Source organism: Alternaria alternata, assembly GCF_001642055.1.
Source record: "Alternaria alternata strain SRC1lrK2f unplaced genomic scaffold CC77scaffold_3, whole genome shotgun sequence".
Taxonomy (NCBI): Eukaryota; Fungi; Ascomycota; class Dothideomycetes; order Pleosporales; family Pleosporaceae; genus Alternaria; species Alternaria alternata.
Window position 1 is genome coordinate 110,879 of NW_017306192.1, and position 15,822 is coordinate 126,700.

The following is a 15,822-nucleotide window of genomic DNA, read 5'->3' on the forward strand; positions in this document are numbered from 1 at the left end:
AATGATCAAACATGTGTAGCGATTCGCAGTGGAGCACCGACCGGTGAGCGTGTCATTCGCAGGGATTGCCTGTCGTACTTTATTGGACAACTGCGACTCCCTGTCGGTCAAAGAATAATCAGACAAACCCAAACGCCTCGCTATGCTATACAGAACCATAACAGTGCCATCATCCATCGTCTATCTACTGCTCACTGTCTTCAACATCTTCCATGGTGACCGTCCGCCTCGTCGCACCCTGACTGTCCGAATTATTGTCAGCAACCGCAGAGCTTGAACCCTCAGTCTCCGTCCTTTCCCCTACGTTGCCAAAACTCCAGCTAGACTCAAGACTACTCTCAAGACTACTGGGATCGGCAGGCTTTGGGGACAAAGTCGAGGACTGATCAGAAACAGTCGCGTTCGGCGCTGATGGGGTTGGCTGGCTTTGAGGAGTCACAGTAGCAGACGTTGAAGGCCCTGCTTCAGATCCCACTACTGGCTGCGATGGTTGCGATTGAGGTTGCGCCGAGCTGCCTTCTTGCGCCAGATGTCCAGGTTGCGAGGACGGACGTGTCGCGGTTTCTTGGCCAGTCCGTGGCGCTAGTGCCATCGGCCTCAATGTCCACCCTTCCGGTAGCGTTAGCCCTTCGGGTACACCAGGATCACCCTGACGCAAGACGGAACCTCTAGAGAAATAGGCTTGTGGAGTAAACGAATTCGTACTGGATGCATTCAACGAGGCAATAGGTGGTAGCTCTTGCCCTGTTGCGGCTATTACGCCAGAAGCCTGTTGAAGTCGGTTGAGCTCAGCAAGAAGTCTGTGGAGAACCTCGAGTTGCTCATGTTGTACGTTCAAACTTCGCATCGATTCAATGATGTTCTGTTGTATACGCAGTATGTCCGACTGAATATCTGACGGGTGAAGTGCGACAGCTCCGGGCATGGGTCCAGTAGGAAAGCTGGGAGCAACGCCTTGTGTGGCCGCTATGTGGCCCTGTGCTTGGTTTTGTTGGTCTTGATTTTGCGCCACGTTGTTCGCGGCGGCCTGTTGACGCAGTTGCTGAATCGCATTCTGCACAGCGACGTTATCCTGTTGGCCGGGTGGTACCCGAATATTCCCGAGAGCGACTCTAAAGGGTCCGAAGTTGAAAACGCGCATGTTGCCGGCTGGGGGATTCGCCTGTGCACCTTGCGGTGCTGCCTGTTGGCCCTGGCCTTGTTGCCCTCCAACAGCACCTTGTTGTGCATTTCCTCCAAACATTGCTCGCAGCGCCTCTCGGTTCTGCTGGTTTTGCTCGCCGGGGTTGGCCTGGTTGTTGCGCTGTGTGTTCTGTGTCGTCGCCGATGCGAGTACTGGTCTTCGGCACGTGGGACACACTTGTTGTCTCTCCAGCCAACTACGAAGACAGCCGAAATGCAAGATGTGCCCACATGGGAGCTTCTTCGGCCGTTGTCGCTCATCCATCCTTCGGCCAGGCTGCGCACCATCCGCACCTGGCTGTGTCCAGGGCCGCATCTCCTCGCGACAGACGATGCATGTATTCTCTCGATCCAGTTCTTCTGCTGTCGCGTCTGGATAGCGTGTGTTCATGTCGCGGGTCGCGTTCCGGTACTGGATGAAGTCGTTGATTCGCTTGAGAAGGGATCGTATCGTCATGAACAGGTCTCGCATAATATGAATCGGTATGCCGTAGAATGTCATAAGAATGACGAAGAAGCCCAGATAGACAAGCGTCTTGACGAAGTCGGTCGCGAGGTCCAAGTAAAAAACCCAGCGGCCCTTTTCCTCCCACCCGGGCACGTCACCTTCATCATCATCATCCTCCTCCTCCTCCTCCATCTCGACAGGCGCTTCAGCTCCAGCTGCTGCTGCCTGTTGACGTGTCTGTTCTCTTGCAATTCTGCGAGCCTCCTCTCGTGCCTTCTCTTGGCGCTGTGTAATGAATAGTTCGACGAGCGAGAGCGTGTATCGTAGCAGAGTCGAAATGGATGCGGTCGCCAGGAGGACGTATTCGAAGCCAAACATGACCATGACACCAGGCCGCGCCTCTGAGAGAATGGAATCGATGCAGTATTGCATCATGAATATATCGAAGCCAACGGAGAGTAGCAGGGAGCTCATCAGGCGGGTGTGGAACAACTTTGGATTCGCGGGCGGCTGTTGCTCGAGAAACTCGACCCTTCCCTCCCCAATCCACTGCCAGACCTTGCCTGCGAGCAAGCAGAGGAACATGGCGAAGAACCACATGCCAAGATCGTCTCTGAAGATGGTCATTGCTAGTAATGTCTCGCTCACAGCAAACCAAGCCTTGTCGTATAGCTGCTCCGTCTCGATGGGGCGCAGAGGGCCATAGAAGAGTCGTTGGAGTCCATAACCAAAGCTCGCGGCGACTATGAGCACGAGATTGACCAGGAACATGAGCGAGCCGGTGCTCTGGGAGATGTAGACGGCGGCCGAGTAGAAGTTTGGGCGCTCATAGTATGCGCGCATCAGCACGAGGTTGGCCACGACGGCCGAACCTGCAACGTAGAGTTTGAGTCGACTCATGGTGCTATGGTGAAGCTGCAAGACGCCTATAAAAGGTTGTGTGTCCCCATCTGAGAGTGTAAACAACGACTGCAAGTCGCGTTGCGGCGGTGCTCGCGTTGGGGGTTTAGGAAACGTGGCCCGCCACGGCAATGACGTTCGCCCGCCGCCAAGCACAGAGGCACATGTGCAAGCGAGTGAAGTGCAACACATCGTATCGCTTGCACGTGTGCCTTGTGTGCTTCAGTATATTCCAAGCATCATCATTCTCCCCAGAAAACGAGAAGCCATGTCGTGCTCCCGGATTCATGGGCTCTGGAACGCTGCGGTGTGCATCAACACCCCAGATTCTGGCGCGCAATAGCGCATAGGCAGTCCTGCGTCTATGGTACTCCATCTCATGCACACCATCCATGGAATGGTTCACTGCGCTGCTCGAGCGTTCCTGCGCAAGAGCTGCACGTCTGAGAGCTACTCCCCAGTAGTCCGAAGCGATCCGGATTCTACATAGCAGAGCTCTTGGTCATCCCCGCAGCAAGACTTCCAAGGTTGGTTCTCGGGAGGATACTCGGTAGCACAACAACCCACTACTACTCTAAGGACCGTTGTCGGTAATTGCCAGCCAAGCCATGTCATGTACACAAGAAAAGTCTTCTTCAACTTGGACCAGGCGCAGCGATTACGAGACTGATCGGAGGAATTTCCGGACTTCGAGGTCCGCTGCCTTTCCACAACAGTTTAGCAACTGTACAGGAGATGACTGGGTGGCGTATACCAGCCCTTCTATGCACGTTCGAGAACGACACTTTCTTCTTTCCCCTACCGATTGTGGGGAACCATGGGGAGCTTGTGCCGAATTTGCGGGGATCGTCAACAGGCTACTGCAAACCAGCTTCGGCATTGCGCCAGCCCAGACCATAGGCCCGGGGCGCAAGCTCTTGGATTTGAATATCATGATCACAGACTATCTTGGTGGACCCTGCTTGTTTACTGCGGAAAAGTACATAAACCTCTCATAGCTGCTGTTTAGTTTGAGTATCGATCAGCGAACCCATTGTTCAGGTAAGCCTTTCCTACGCTCGGAGTACTTTTTGTCTTTGTATCGATGTTGTCTATCTTGATTCAGACTGGAGGCTCCTCGGACTATGAAGACATCTTTATCTCGACTTGTGACTGAACTGACCATTTGTAGCATCGACAACAGCCATCTTCGAACAAGATGTTTCGATCTCTCCCTCTTCTGAGCGTGGCGCTCGGAGGCCTCTCCACTGTTGGTGCGCAGGAGTTGCCCGCAGTACTGACTGCCGATATCATTGAGAGCATGGGCAACAACTCCCTCTTCACAAGATGGCGCCCGACTTACCACTTCTCTGCACCAGCAGGATGGCTGAATGATCCGTGTGGTGCGTCTCTCTGTGCGAATCACGTGTGAAACAGATGCTGACTTCGTACACCGGTCCTTAGGTATGATGTACGATCCTACTACAGAGACTTATCATCTTCATTACCAGTGGCATCCAAACCACGTCAACTGGGGTAATATCTCTTGGGGTCATGCGACGTCCAAAGATATGATCACTTGGACGGACGTCGGAGGTTGGGAAGACGACAAGGCACAGTCTGTCGGTACCGGACCCTACCCCGACTCCGACAACAGCAGTTACTATGGTCTTGGTATCTTTTCTGGCTCAGGACAACCCTACAACCTGAAGGGCGAGCAAGACGGTACTCTCATCAACTTCTACACTTCAGTTCAACACCTTCCCACAAACTGGGCTTTGCCATATATCCCAGGAACTGAGAGCCAGAGCATTGTCATTTCCAATGACGGTGGTAAGACGTGGGAGCAGTTTGCCGGTAACCCTATCATGACTGAGCCGCCGGAGGGTTGGAACATTACTGGATGGCGCGATCCATTTGTCGAGGTATGATATCTGTTTAAACTCTTTCCGAGTTCAGCACTAACTTTCACAAGCCTTGGCCGGAGATGGATGCTCTCTTGGGACAAGAGGAGCCTCACTGGTACATGGTTCTCGGCTCCGGTATCAAGGGCGAAGGTGGAGGTGGTCGCATTCCTTTCTACAGTGCCCCTGCCAGCAACTTGACAGACTGGACCTTCCTTGGTGCCTTGTGGGAGCCCGACAGGAACGAGACTCTTGGTTCACTGGTCGAGACTGGAACCTACGGCTTCAACTTTGAAGTGTGAGTGTAAAGCCTCTTACATTTAAGGTCCAAGTACTGACTTGTGCAGATCAAACTTCTTCTCTCTGAAGGATGAAGATGATGACGTTCACTACTACGTCCTTATGGGAACAGAGGGAGGTAACCTTACCTGGCACCCCCGTGCACAGTGGGGTTTGTGGAACGAAGGCCAGGTCACTAGGAGGGAGAATGGCTCAGCCGAGTTCACCCCTCTGTCCGGTGGCGCCATCGATTCTGGCCTACTTTACGCAGTAACCAGTTTCTGGGATTCAAAGAACGACCGTCGCGTCCAGTGGGGTTGGGCAAACGAGGAGAACAACAACTTCGCCATCAACCAGCAAGGCTTCCAAGGTGCCATGGCCATACCACGAGAGATGTATGTCATCAAGACCAAGGATCTGGTCAACACCGATGCCGGCCTGACCACCAAGGGAAACACTCGCGTGGTAGAACACAGTGACGGTACTTTCACTGGATACACCCTGGGAGCTCGAGCTCTACCTGATGTTGTCGAGGGGCTTCATGGTGGAGCCGAGCCACAAACCATTCAGACTGAGAAGACCGCTTGCGTTTCCGGTGACGTTTCTGGCAATGGTACCAGCCATATGCATCTCCAAGTTACCCTATCTGACTTCACTGGACCTGCTGGTGTTGTGGTTGCTCAATCGCCCGGACACGAGGAGCAGACAATCGTTTGGTACAGCCCTGAGAACTATACCATCAACGTTGACCGCTCGCAATCGTCCTCTATCGAGCAGTTCGCCAACTACACTATGCTCGGATACTTCTACCCTTACACGTTCTCCAACGGTACAACCGAGTCTCTGCACATGGATATTTTCATTGATGGATCGCTCGTGGAGGTTCATGTAAACGACCGCTTCTGGCTGACCACTCGCATCTACCCGTCTCGTACCGATAGCACGGGTTTCAGCATATGGACTGGTGCCAACTCTACTGTCAAGGCTTCGGACATGAAGTTCTGGAACATTGAGACCAACGTCTTCCCTGAAAGGCCAGTGAACTCAAGCAGTGAGCTTGTCTTCGATACACCCGAGGAGACGAACAACTATATTTGGTGGCCTGGAAACTAGATTAGTAATGTCTCAGATGAGTGCAATGCGGTAATGATGAATGATGAAGGCATTGTATTGCACGAAGGATGCTGCTAATGAAGAAGTAACCATCGTATGTAGAACGTAATGTGCAAATCAACCATTGTGAATCCACAAATTCCATGTATTGGTCATCTGAAATCGAAGGAAAATATCCGTCCAGCCGTAGTGCAATCCGCATTCCATTATCGAGGTCGCGTTGCGACCTCAGTAGCCAATAACTTTTGCTGAGCGTGTCCGCGGAACAACATTAGCATCGCTTGCCCCGCCGGCTTCCCCAAACAGCTCACCCCGCACATCGTCCATGTTTGTGGACGGCACGTGTAGCGTCTCCAACAGGCACATGGCTAATCGTCCACCGGATAAAATCGCAATAATGCCGTTAGCAGCAATGCGCCTACCGTCGGTGGCGTTAGACATTGGATGTAGGCGGCGATAGGATATTCGTCGCCATGCATTTAAATCCGGTCTCCTACTTTCAACTTACTACATATAACCTTGACTTTTACGGCGGACTCGGACACCTATTTTGATTTTAGATTTCTAACATCCATCTTGTAAGCATAAGGGGCTCTGAATTGCTGTAAGAACGCGGAACTTGTATCTTATACTATACGACACTATGGCGAACGCGGAGGAACAGTACAAGCTCTCGCAGGAGCAAATCGACTTCTTCCTAGAAAATGGGTGGCTGAAGTTGAGCAACTGCTTCACGAGAGAGCAAGCAGATGGTCTACAAGAAACACTCTGGACCAGGTTGGGAATGGATCCTAATGATATGTCGACATGGTACGGCCATTTACCCTACCTTATGTGGCGCACTTGTGGCGAAAACACTAACATGAAGAGTATAGGCATACTGAGCGAACGAATATGCCTTTCTTTAATGAATTCTCCGTAGAAGAGTTCGCGCCGAAAGCCTGGGCAGGAATCTGCAATCTCGTTGGCGGCAGCGATCGCGTCGATTCCAATGCATCAACGTGGAAAGACGGTTTTATTGTGAATCTTGGAACAAACGAGGGTCATCACAAGGTTGTTCGGCCGCAAGATCTTCCTGGTTGGCACGTGGACGGCGACTTCTTTGTGCATTACCTCGATTCGCCTGAGCAAGCGCTGTTGGTCATTCCGTTGTGGACAGATATTGTCGCTGGCGGCGGTGGAACATATATCTGCCCAGGAGCCATTCCAACGGTGGCGAAGCACCTGTACAAGAATCCTGAGGGAGTCAGCCCAAGGATGACGCCACGAGCGCAGAATCCAGAGTTTGTGCAAGAACAAGGGCTGAAGTGGTTCAACGATCTTGCTGCTAGTATGCCCGATGAAGCTTTCGTCGAAGCTACTGGTGTAGTCGGTGACGTCTACCTTCTACATCCGCTGATGCTGCACTCCGCCTCCAACAACCAGCTTCGAAAGGTCCGCGTCATTACCAACCCGCCAGTATCGGTCAAAGAACCCTTTGTATTTGACCGTGCGGATGGAAATTACAGCGCGGTGGAGCGCAAGACATTGAAGGCGCTAGGCAAGGACAGAATTGAAGGTTTCGAGATCACTGGAAAGAGGCAACAGGTCATTCCTGAGCGTGTAAGGATCCAGGAAGAGATGAAGAGAAAGGAAGAAGAGCGGTTGCGTAAGCTGGAGGAAAGAGCGGGAATTGACGAAGCGAGTCAGAGGGTTGCTACTGCTGCGTGAATTTGTATTCGTTGAGTCAATCTGACATGATTGAAATCAGATGCTTTGTGTTGAGTGCACATGGATTGGCTGGGTTTATAGTGAATATGGTTCTCACGTTCAGTAATCGCAATGTGAGATTTGGATACGGAGGCGGAAGTGTTCCGCAGGTAGATGTTGCGATACCACATTTCTTCTGGACAAGTTTTTGGGTTTTGGTGTAGATATTCGTGAGTGCCCCAGAAACGCATTTGAAAGTTGTTGCCAAGTTAGGAATCGAAGGCCAGACGTTCGGCATGTACCATGGCTGGCGCTCTGGTCGAGGCCCGATTAAAGATATACGAGCCACACCCAAGTGAACGAACACCTGTCCTTGGATGCTGACATTGGCTTGATTCAGATATGGCAAGTGAAGAAGGCCCATAGATTAATAATATGCATCGAAGATCGGCAGGAACACGCAGCTAACTAGAAGCGGGTGAAATACAGGGAACGGCCAGGGCAAGCTGAGCGAGATAGAGAGGCGGTGCGGCGGATTGCTAAGTAAAGGTGGGTACATACCATGCGGCGGGTAAGAGTAACGTGGTCTCAATGTGGTGAAAGTCGGTGCAGGGACCGTGCTAGCGCTAGGCTGGAGCATCCGTGCGCCTACTACGGGTGGAACGTGAAGTTAACACATTGCCAGTTCCAAAGCCGCCACGGCCTCCACTTGGAATAAAAGCCCACCTCACCGCTCTCCTCTACTTCTACCCCATACGCCGTGCAGAGGACCATCAACTCACTCTTCCTCTACCACCCACATTCCACCACAGCAAAATGAAGTACACTACTGTCTGCGCTGCTTTCTTTGCGGCCGTTGCTGCTGCGTCTGACGTCAAGCAACTCAAGACGGACAACTTCAAGAGCTTCATTGAGGAGAACGACCTCGTCCTCGCAGAGTGTAAGTAGTCGCCGCATTAACAAGTCGATTAATAAATTCCCAAACAAGTCCCCAAACTAACAAGTAACCAAGTCTTCGCGCCATGGTGCGGCCACTGCAAGGCGCTTGCTCCCGAGTACGAGACGGCGGCTACCACACTTAAGGAGAAGGACATTGCCCTCGTCAAGGTCGACTGCACAGAGGAGGCAGATCTGTGCCAGGAGTACGGCGTTGAGGGCTACCCCACCCTCAAGGTCTTCCGTGGCCCCGAGAATGTCTCGCCCTACGGTGGACAGCGCAAGGCCGACAGCTTGATCTCCTACATGACCAAGCAGGCTCTCCCCGCCGTCTCCGAAGTCACCAAGGACACACTCGAGGAGTTCAAGACCGCCGACAAGGTCGTCCTCGTCGCCTACTTCGCCGCCGACGACAAGGCCTCCAACGAGACCTTTACCTCGGTCGCCAACGGTCTCCGTGACAACTTCCTCTTCGGTGCCACCAACGACGCTGCTCTGGCCAAGGCTGAGGGTGTCAAGCAGCCCGGTCTCATCCTCTACAAGTCCTTCGACGACGGCAAGGACGTCTTCACCGAGACCTTCGATGCGGACGCTATCCGCGACTTCGCCAAGGTCGCCTCCACACCCCTCATTGGTGAGGTTGGCCCCGAGACCTACGCCGGATACATGGCCGCTGGCATTCCCCTCGCATACATCTTCGCCGAGACTCCCGAGGAACGTGAGGAGTTTGCCAAGGAGCTGAAGCCCCTCGCTCTCAAGCACAAGGGCGAGATCAACTTCGCTACCATCGACGCCAAGTCCTTCGGCCAGCACGCTGGCAACCTTAACCTCAAGGTCGGCACCTGGCCCGCTTTCGCTATCCAGCGCACCGAGAAGAACGAGAAGTTCCCCTACGACCAGGAGGCCAAGATCACCGAGAAGGAGATTGGCAAGTTCGTTGACGACTTCCTCGCTGGCAAGATTGACCCTAGCATCAAGTCTGAGCCCATTCCCGAATCCAATGACGGTCCCGTAACTGTCGTCGTTGCCCATAACTACAAGGATGTCGTCATTGACAACGACAAGGACGTTCTCGTTGAGTTCTACGCCCCCTGGTGCGGTCACTGCAAGGCTCTTGCTCCCAAGTACGAGGAGCTCGGTCAGCTCTACGCTTCCGACGAGCTCTCCAAGTTGGTGACCATTGCCAAGGTTGACGCTACTCTCAACGACGTTCCCGATGAGATCCAAGGTTTCCCTACCATCAAGCTCTTCCCCGCTGGCAAGAAGGATGCCCCAGTCGACTACTCTGGTTCCCGCACTGTCGAGGATCTCGTCCAGTTCATCGAAGAGAACGGCTCACACAAGGCTAGCGCCAGCGTTGGCGAAGCTGTTGAAGGTACGACCGAAAAGCTCGCTGAACAGGCCAAGGCCGCCTCCGAGGTTGCTGCTAAGTCCGCCGCAGATGCTACCGAGTCCGCCAAGGCCAGTGCCTCTTCCGCCACAGACTCTGCTGCCTCAGCTGTATCAGAAGGCACCGAGACGGTCAAGTCTGGTGCGTCTGTCGCTTCCGACTCAGCCTCTTCCGCCGCTTCCGAGGCTACCAAGTCTGTCAAGTCTGCCGCGTCCGAGGTTACCAACTCTGCCTCGTCGGCTGCGTCAGAGGCTTCAGCTTCGGCCTCAAGCGTCAAGGACGAGTTGTAAATGACTCGATGCTTGCGTTCCTTTGCTTGTGTTGACGCTTTCGTGTGTACCATTACCCCTTTCAGCATTTGATAGCTTTTCATACATGCTGAGGTATATGGGTACAAAATAGTTATGATTACATGGGGGCAAATGACACGGTTTTCGTTTTCTCTCCTTTGGGGGACTTGGGTAGCAATTAGCCAATGGAGTTCCGGTTTCATTCTTCATTATGACTTTCAAATTTCCTGACTCATGAATGTTGTGATGATGCTGATATGTGTGACCTTGTCGATATGCATGTACTGGTTTGATATCTTGCATAGTGAAGAATGGCAATGGATTTGGCATCTTACAGAGTTCTGCTCTGTAGCCAACAATTTGTTCATGCTTTGAGAGTGTCGTCACAGGTTAACATATCAGTCGAGAACTGAGTTGAAGTGATGAACCCGTCGCTAGCAAAGCAGCTATATCATGCAAGCCTGTTTTGAAGGCAATTATTTGCTCATTTAATCTGTCCTGTTATACTCCTAACCATGACGGCAGCCTCTCTCTCCCAAGTCACAGCTACACCCTTACTCGATAACGCTCCAGCCAATTGACTGCCGCGACTCACACATTCCCGAACTGAATCACCAACTGCATTTTTATTACTCCTCAGCGTCCTCGCGGACACACCGCCCTTGTTCATGAGCTCCTGAACTTTTGGTGACATGTTGGAAGCGAGGGTTCTCCAAAAGTAGCTGGGTAGAGAGGATGTATCGAGCGCTTGGAGAAGAGGTTGTAGAAAATTGGTAAAGGTTGGGACATGCGAGGAGTCGAGTAGCGGATGCACGGGCGGCTTGATGCTTTCGAGCAGTGATTGTAGCGCTACGATGTTCTGACACCGCGCAGATATCTCGAGTAGTGTGCGGTCCAACGTGGGAAGCTGGCCCAAGGCTCGTGCAAGTGATGCGAGGGACGATTTCAGCTGCGTCTGGAGATATTCTTGCAGCGGATTGAGCATGAGTGTCGGGTCAAATGCCATCTCGGTCGTTGATGTTTTGGTGGGAAGCGGCGACAGGAGGTAGAGAGTGAGCAGTGCAGACGTCGTTCTCGACTTGGTGTCCTCAGTTTGCGCAAAGGTGGATGCCGGAGTCTGGCCTGATGAAGATAGTAGCGAGGACATGGAAAACTCCTTGACTACCTGCTGAGCCCGCGACGAGATGCTGCGCTCGCCTGGGTTGATGAGCTCGGTCTTGAGTGTGTTCACCACGTTGACCCTGTCCAGACCTTCTCCCTCTTCGCCTGGCTTTGAAGCGGCAAATAATTGGCGCAGCGATAGTATCGTGTCTGCCGAGCGCACCATGGCTCTATGGTCCTCCCTCTTTGCGCTGCCAACACCGCCCAGTTCTGACATGCGCACCTCGAGCTGCCTTCCTAGCATGAGACATCGCGCGACTGCTCTCCCCAACTTTACGGTCTCGCAGAGTCTTTCGGCTGTTAGTCGCACCTGCTCAGCGACCTCGTAGCGCTCAATGACCTCCTTCTCCAACGTTTTGTACGACTCGGTCAAACTGGCAACCTGTCCTTCGACCTCGTGCAAGATGTGTCCGCTCGACGCGGCATGTTCTCGCGTATGCTCTAGTAGGGGCAGCGCCGATTTGGTAGTCAGCGTGTCGATGTGTGTGTCGACTTCCTGAACGTCGAAGAGGACGCGCGACAGTGGTGTGGACAGATCTAGCGGCGTGTCCGAGGCGTTGTTGGTCGAGAGGACGAGTGTGTTGGCGAATGACGTCGCTGAGAAGTCTGGATCGAGAAAGGCTTCATAGTCAATGTACGAAGGCTCATCGTCTTTGGACATGGTGCGAGCTTGTTCCAACCATGACGATGCGCAATGCTTGGGTCGCTGCCTCTAAAGTCGCGACAGGGATCATCGGCTTAGCGCTTGTTGGACCTCCGCATCTTCTCCGCGCCATGCATCTCATTCAAGGGAGCTACATGACTGTACCATTGCCTGACTCAACTGTGTCACCCAGTACCAGCCTCGCCACATCTAGGCACCGCTGCTTGAGGCCTCCCCTCTGCGCCTTGCACCACAGCCCCTCACGACTATAACCGTTATGGCTACTCACATCTGCCGATTCTCCATGATGATACACAATCGAGCTTTTGTGAATTGCTTGGACTCATGCAGCGGAACGCCTGAGGCCGGTGAGTGTAAGGGCTAATGGGGGTACAACTGTTGCCTGAACGTCCATGTGGCATGGTCTTTCAGTATATCTACCTGAGCACAGAAGGCGAATTAACCGTCTCATAACTCTTATTGCTCATCACTTGCACTCATTTCTTCACCCTATCTGCATTGAAACGTCTACCATTATGCCTACCAAGAATACCGCGAATGGTGTCGAGAACACAAATGGCACTGCAGGATTTGCCCCAGAAGGCTCCCTCACATCCTTCAAGAACCTCTACCAAGGCCCGCCAGACAAGAACAGGAAGTGGAGCTGGACCGAGAAAGAACCAGAAGACGTTGCGGATCCTGCTGAGAACGAGGAGACTGCCCAGCATGCCCTTATCACCCGGCTTCAGAAGGCGACCGACTCTCGCAAGAAGTACGACATGCACTCAATCATTATCCAGTCACCATGGTTAAAGGATGCCCTCGCTGAAATCCTGAAGGACTATCCTGGTATACATTGTGGATTGAAGCGACTGGAGTTTGCAGCGCCATTTACTCCTTTCGTCCATCGATGGTCTCAGCTACTTGAGTACAGAAGCAGGAAAGATCTCGATGCCACTACTGCCAAACATGTCGAGCTATTGTATGGAGTACTCTGCGCTGAGCTGAAGGATGTCATCAAGACACTTGAAGACTATGTTAGCCATGGTATCATAACGTTTGATCACATCTGGACTATGTATCAACCTGGTGCTCTCATCTACTCAAACTCCCACAAAGGAGCATATGGAGTCTATACGCTGAAATCTGGGTCCTACGGTAACACCCCGTGTGGCAGGTTTTACCAGCTCAACGTTGAAGCCATCGACTGGAACGGCACCTCGTTTGGTCGCAGTAGCCAGACTATACGACTTGGGGAGTTCCACGGCACAGCCCGTATTCTGGGACTCTCAGCTTTCCCTTTGTCCTTTCATCCCTACGAAGCCAAAGTCAAGGAAGCGCTGGTCAGCCGTGGTAAGAAGTTCGAAGCTCTTGCAGGCAGCCACTACATGGCCTACGAGGGCTTCGCAGTCACATCGGACAGGGATGGTAACGAGGCATCCTACATGTGTACTGGCCGTATCATCGTCGACTCGGACAGCTATCAGCGCTTCTCTTCTCGTTCTGTTGGTCGTATTGAGCCTCTTTCTGCGAAAGAATATGCAAAGGAACCTGAAGGTACCCCTGAAAGGCTGGAAATCCAAGACCCAACTGAAATGAAGTATGTCTTTGGAAGTCAGGAGAAAGAGGAACGCCCAAGACTCACCGAACATCACCATCTCCTCTGCTTGCCTAGAGTGAGGGGCTACTCGCTCAAGAAGAAGAAATGGTTGCTCTTCTACGTCGAACTGATTCAAGTCATCAAATTCAATGAGAATGCCTTTGCCTCACTCGTTCTTCCCAAAGATCAGAAAGAGCTCATTCTCGCTTTTGCAGAGTCGCAGGCCATGAACCAAACAGGCTTCGATGATGTTATCAGTGGCAAAGGCCGTGGACATATCACTCTCCTCAGCGGTCCTCCCGGAGTGGGTAAGGTAAGTTATATCTGTTTCCTTGTTAAAGTATACCTAATCAGTATATTAACAATCTTTAGACTCTTACCGCTGAGTCCGTGGCCGAGCACATGCGCGCTCCACTGTTCATGATGTCGGCTGGTGATCTGGGCATCGATCCCGACCAAGTCGAGACCAAACTCACCAACATCCTCGAGATGATATCCAAATGGAACGCTGTTCTTCTTCTCGACGAGTGCGATGTATTTCTCGAAGCTCGCAGCACGCACGATTTGGAGCGAAACAAACTTGTGTCCATCTTCCTGCGTGTGCTAGAATACTACGAAGGCCTATTGTTCTTAACCACCAACCGTGTTGACAACATTGATGCTGCCTTCCAGTCTCGTATTCACATCAGTCTGGCATACCCCAATCTTACATCTGCCTCGCGGAAGAGCATCTGGCAGAACTTCCTGAAGAGCTCGGGAGGCCTGCACGAGTGGAAAGATGACGACTTGGAAGACTTGGCAAGCGTGGAGTTGAATGGACGCCAAATCAAGAACGTTTTGAAGAGCGCATCACTGCTCGCTGCGAGAAAGAAGGATGGCCTCAACAAGAAGTATGTGGACATGGTTTTGGGGATCGAGAAGAAAAGGCCAGGCGTTGCTGCAGGCTTTTAGAAGATGGAGTGAAACTTGAGCTCGCTAGTCGCTTTACGGCCAAAGCTACTTATCACTGCCTCCTGTTACACTGAAGGGAACGACCCAAGTCCCAGTGGCGGTTTGTTTCCTTGTCTGTCAGCCCGGTGTCATGTAGGGCTTCTAGAGAGGGAAGACTTTCATTCTTAGTGTCGTTTTGGCTAGCTATCGTGATTAGATCAACAGAAGTGGAGGATATGAATTCCTTTTATTGAGAAACAAGAACGATAGAAAGGACCCAACACAGGCTCATGCGTCATTTGGAGTCTGCAATGAGGCGGGGTACCTGATAGCGATTGAATACGAAAACGACTAGGAGTTTCTTTTGATGTTGGTCCACGAAGGGTTCTTCAACTTGTCGATGATGAGAGGCGAAATCATCTCATTCAAATCGCGTAGCTTAGCCTTTGAGTTGGTACACCTTGCTTTCAACTGACATAGCAGGCAGGATATGTCACGAGTTCTCAATGCATTTGATGCCAATCAAGCTTGGTAGTCGGAAGAAAGCGAGTAGCAAGACGTTGAGAAAACAGTGTTTGAGGGAAGTAAGTTTGCATTGTTAAGACCTGGGACTAACTTGAAGTCGATCAAACACGACGCCCAAACAAGGTCGCTTCATCAGGAGTAGTAGCCGCAGCAGTGATTTGCCAACAACTTCTGTACTCAAAGCAGACCATGATCATAATCCACGACTTCTCCAACCGTGCCCTCAAAGCTTTTTTCTTGTTTTCTTGTGATAACAACGTGGTTCGTTTCGTTGTTTTCTTCTTACCAGGAAGTCCTTCCAATCCACGAAACCTCTAGGATCGACGGCAGACTGTCGCAAGTATGAATAGTGCGCCGTGTTGTCCGAAAGGCATGCATGTAGCTTGATTGGAAGCACAAACCCAGCCTAGTCTAGTCTTTTGCTTGCAGTGCAAAACAGAAGATGACTAGTATTGAAAGGCGCTCCGTTGTACCGCCAGGTGAGTGCGGTAGCCTAGGGGAGATAGAAGGGCCGCTGAAATTCCATAGTATAGTAATACGCGCCATGGTGCAGCAACGTATCGAATAGGGAGTGTAGTTGTGAGGCTGAAGACGATAATTGTTGTCAAAAGCCAGAAATGAGAGCGACATAGTGTCGCCGAGGGAGACGTGGGATAGCCCTGAAAGAGCTACGAATATCCAGCAGCGTCGTGAATAGGGTGTAGCCGTACCAAAGAAGATCGTGCTCAGCCGTGAACCTCTACATGAGGAATGCTGGGCTTTTGAAAAGACTATACTAACCACAACCGCCAATGCTGTTGAGTAGAGAATGGAAGTGAGAACTAGAAACCTAGAAGCGCACGGAACTGTAGAA

The 15,822-nt window shown here is 52.0% G+C and overlaps 6 protein-coding genes across 6 annotated transcripts; 4 read left to right on the forward strand and 2 right to left on the reverse strand.

Moving 5' to 3' along the window:
- Positions 1-187: 187 nt before the first annotated feature.
- CC77DRAFT_954935 (hypothetical protein) lies at positions 188-2,491 on the reverse strand (the record flags this gene model as incomplete). The annotated part of the gene is made up of 2 exons (XM_018535468.1): positions 1,361-2,491; positions 188-1,276 (listed from the first exon to the last, which is right to left on the reverse strand). Coding segments are annotated over exons 1-2 (2,202 nt in total), but the record flags the coding sequence as incomplete, so codon positions are not given.
- Positions 2,492-3,728: 1,237 nt separating this feature from the next.
- CC77DRAFT_1028146 (sucrose-6-phosphate hydrolase) lies at positions 3,729-5,805 on the forward strand (the record flags this gene model as incomplete). Its single annotated transcript, XM_018526424.1, has 4 exons — positions 3,729-3,912; positions 3,974-4,434; positions 4,485-4,711; positions 4,761-5,805. 4 exons carry the CDS (start codon positions 3,729-3,731, stop codon positions 5,803-5,805), a joined length of 1,917 nt encoding a protein of 638 aa, XP_018389643.1.
- Positions 5,806-6,126: 321 nt separating this feature from the next.
- Positions 6,127-7,668, forward strand: CC77DRAFT_1016604 (hypothetical protein). The gene is made up of 2 exons (XM_018524239.1): positions 6,127-6,615; positions 6,681-7,668. Exons 1-2 carry the CDS (start codon positions 6,449-6,451, stop codon positions 7,513-7,515), a joined length of 1,002 nt encoding a protein of 333 aa, XP_018389644.1. The 5' UTR covers positions 6,127-6,448; the 3' UTR covers positions 7,516-7,668.
- Positions 7,669-8,193: 525 nt separating this feature from the next.
- On the forward strand, positions 8,194-10,318 carry CC77DRAFT_1037698 (protein disulfide isomerase). Its single transcript, XM_018527083.1, has 2 exons — positions 8,194-8,434; positions 8,507-10,318. Exons 1-2 carry the CDS (start codon positions 8,311-8,313, stop codon positions 10,108-10,110), a joined length of 1,728 nt encoding a protein of 575 aa, XP_018389645.1. The 5' UTR covers positions 8,194-8,310; the 3' UTR covers positions 10,111-10,318.
- A 235-nt stretch (positions 10,319-10,553) lies between these two features.
- On the reverse strand, positions 10,554-12,077 carry CC77DRAFT_1046903 (hypothetical protein). Its single transcript, XM_018527465.1, has one exon. The coding sequence runs from the start codon at positions 11,930-11,932 to the stop codon at positions 10,595-10,597; it is 1,338 nt and encodes a 445-aa protein (XP_018389646.1). The 5' UTR covers positions 11,933-12,077; the 3' UTR covers positions 10,554-10,594.
- Positions 12,078-12,450: 373 nt separating this feature from the next.
- Positions 12,451-14,465, forward strand: CC77DRAFT_928293 (P-loop containing nucleoside triphosphate hydrolase protein; the record flags this gene model as incomplete). Its single annotated transcript, XM_018534044.1, has 2 exons — positions 12,451-13,827; positions 13,887-14,465. The coding sequence occupies 2 exons, from the start codon at positions 12,451-12,453 to the stop codon at positions 14,463-14,465; spliced, it is 1,956 nt and encodes a 651-aa protein (XP_018389647.1).
- Between the last annotated feature and the right edge of the window lie 1,357 nt (positions 14,466-15,822).

Excerpts from the sequence above, each read along its gene's own strand:
- CC77DRAFT_1046903 (XM_018527465.1), bottom strand. The coding sequence starts at position 11,932 with ATGTCCAAAGACGATGAGCCTTCGTACATTGACTATGAAGCCTTTCTC.
- CC77DRAFT_1037698 (XM_018527083.1), top strand. The coding sequence starts at position 8,311 with ATGAAGTACACTACTGTCTGCGCTGCTTTCTTTGCGGCCGTTGCTGCT. Across the intron at positions 8,435-8,506 it reads CGACCTCGTCCTCGCAGAGT|TCTTCGCGCCATGGTGCGGC; the intron begins GTAAGTAGTCGC and ends CAAGTAACCAAG.
- CC77DRAFT_1016604 (XM_018524239.1), top strand. The coding sequence starts at position 6,449 with ATGGCGAACGCGGAGGAACAGTACAAGCTCTCGCAGGAGCAAATCGAC. Across the intron at positions 6,616-6,680 it reads CCTAATGATATGTCGACATG|GCATACTGAGCGAACGAATA; the intron begins GTACGGCCATTT and ends TGAAGAGTATAG.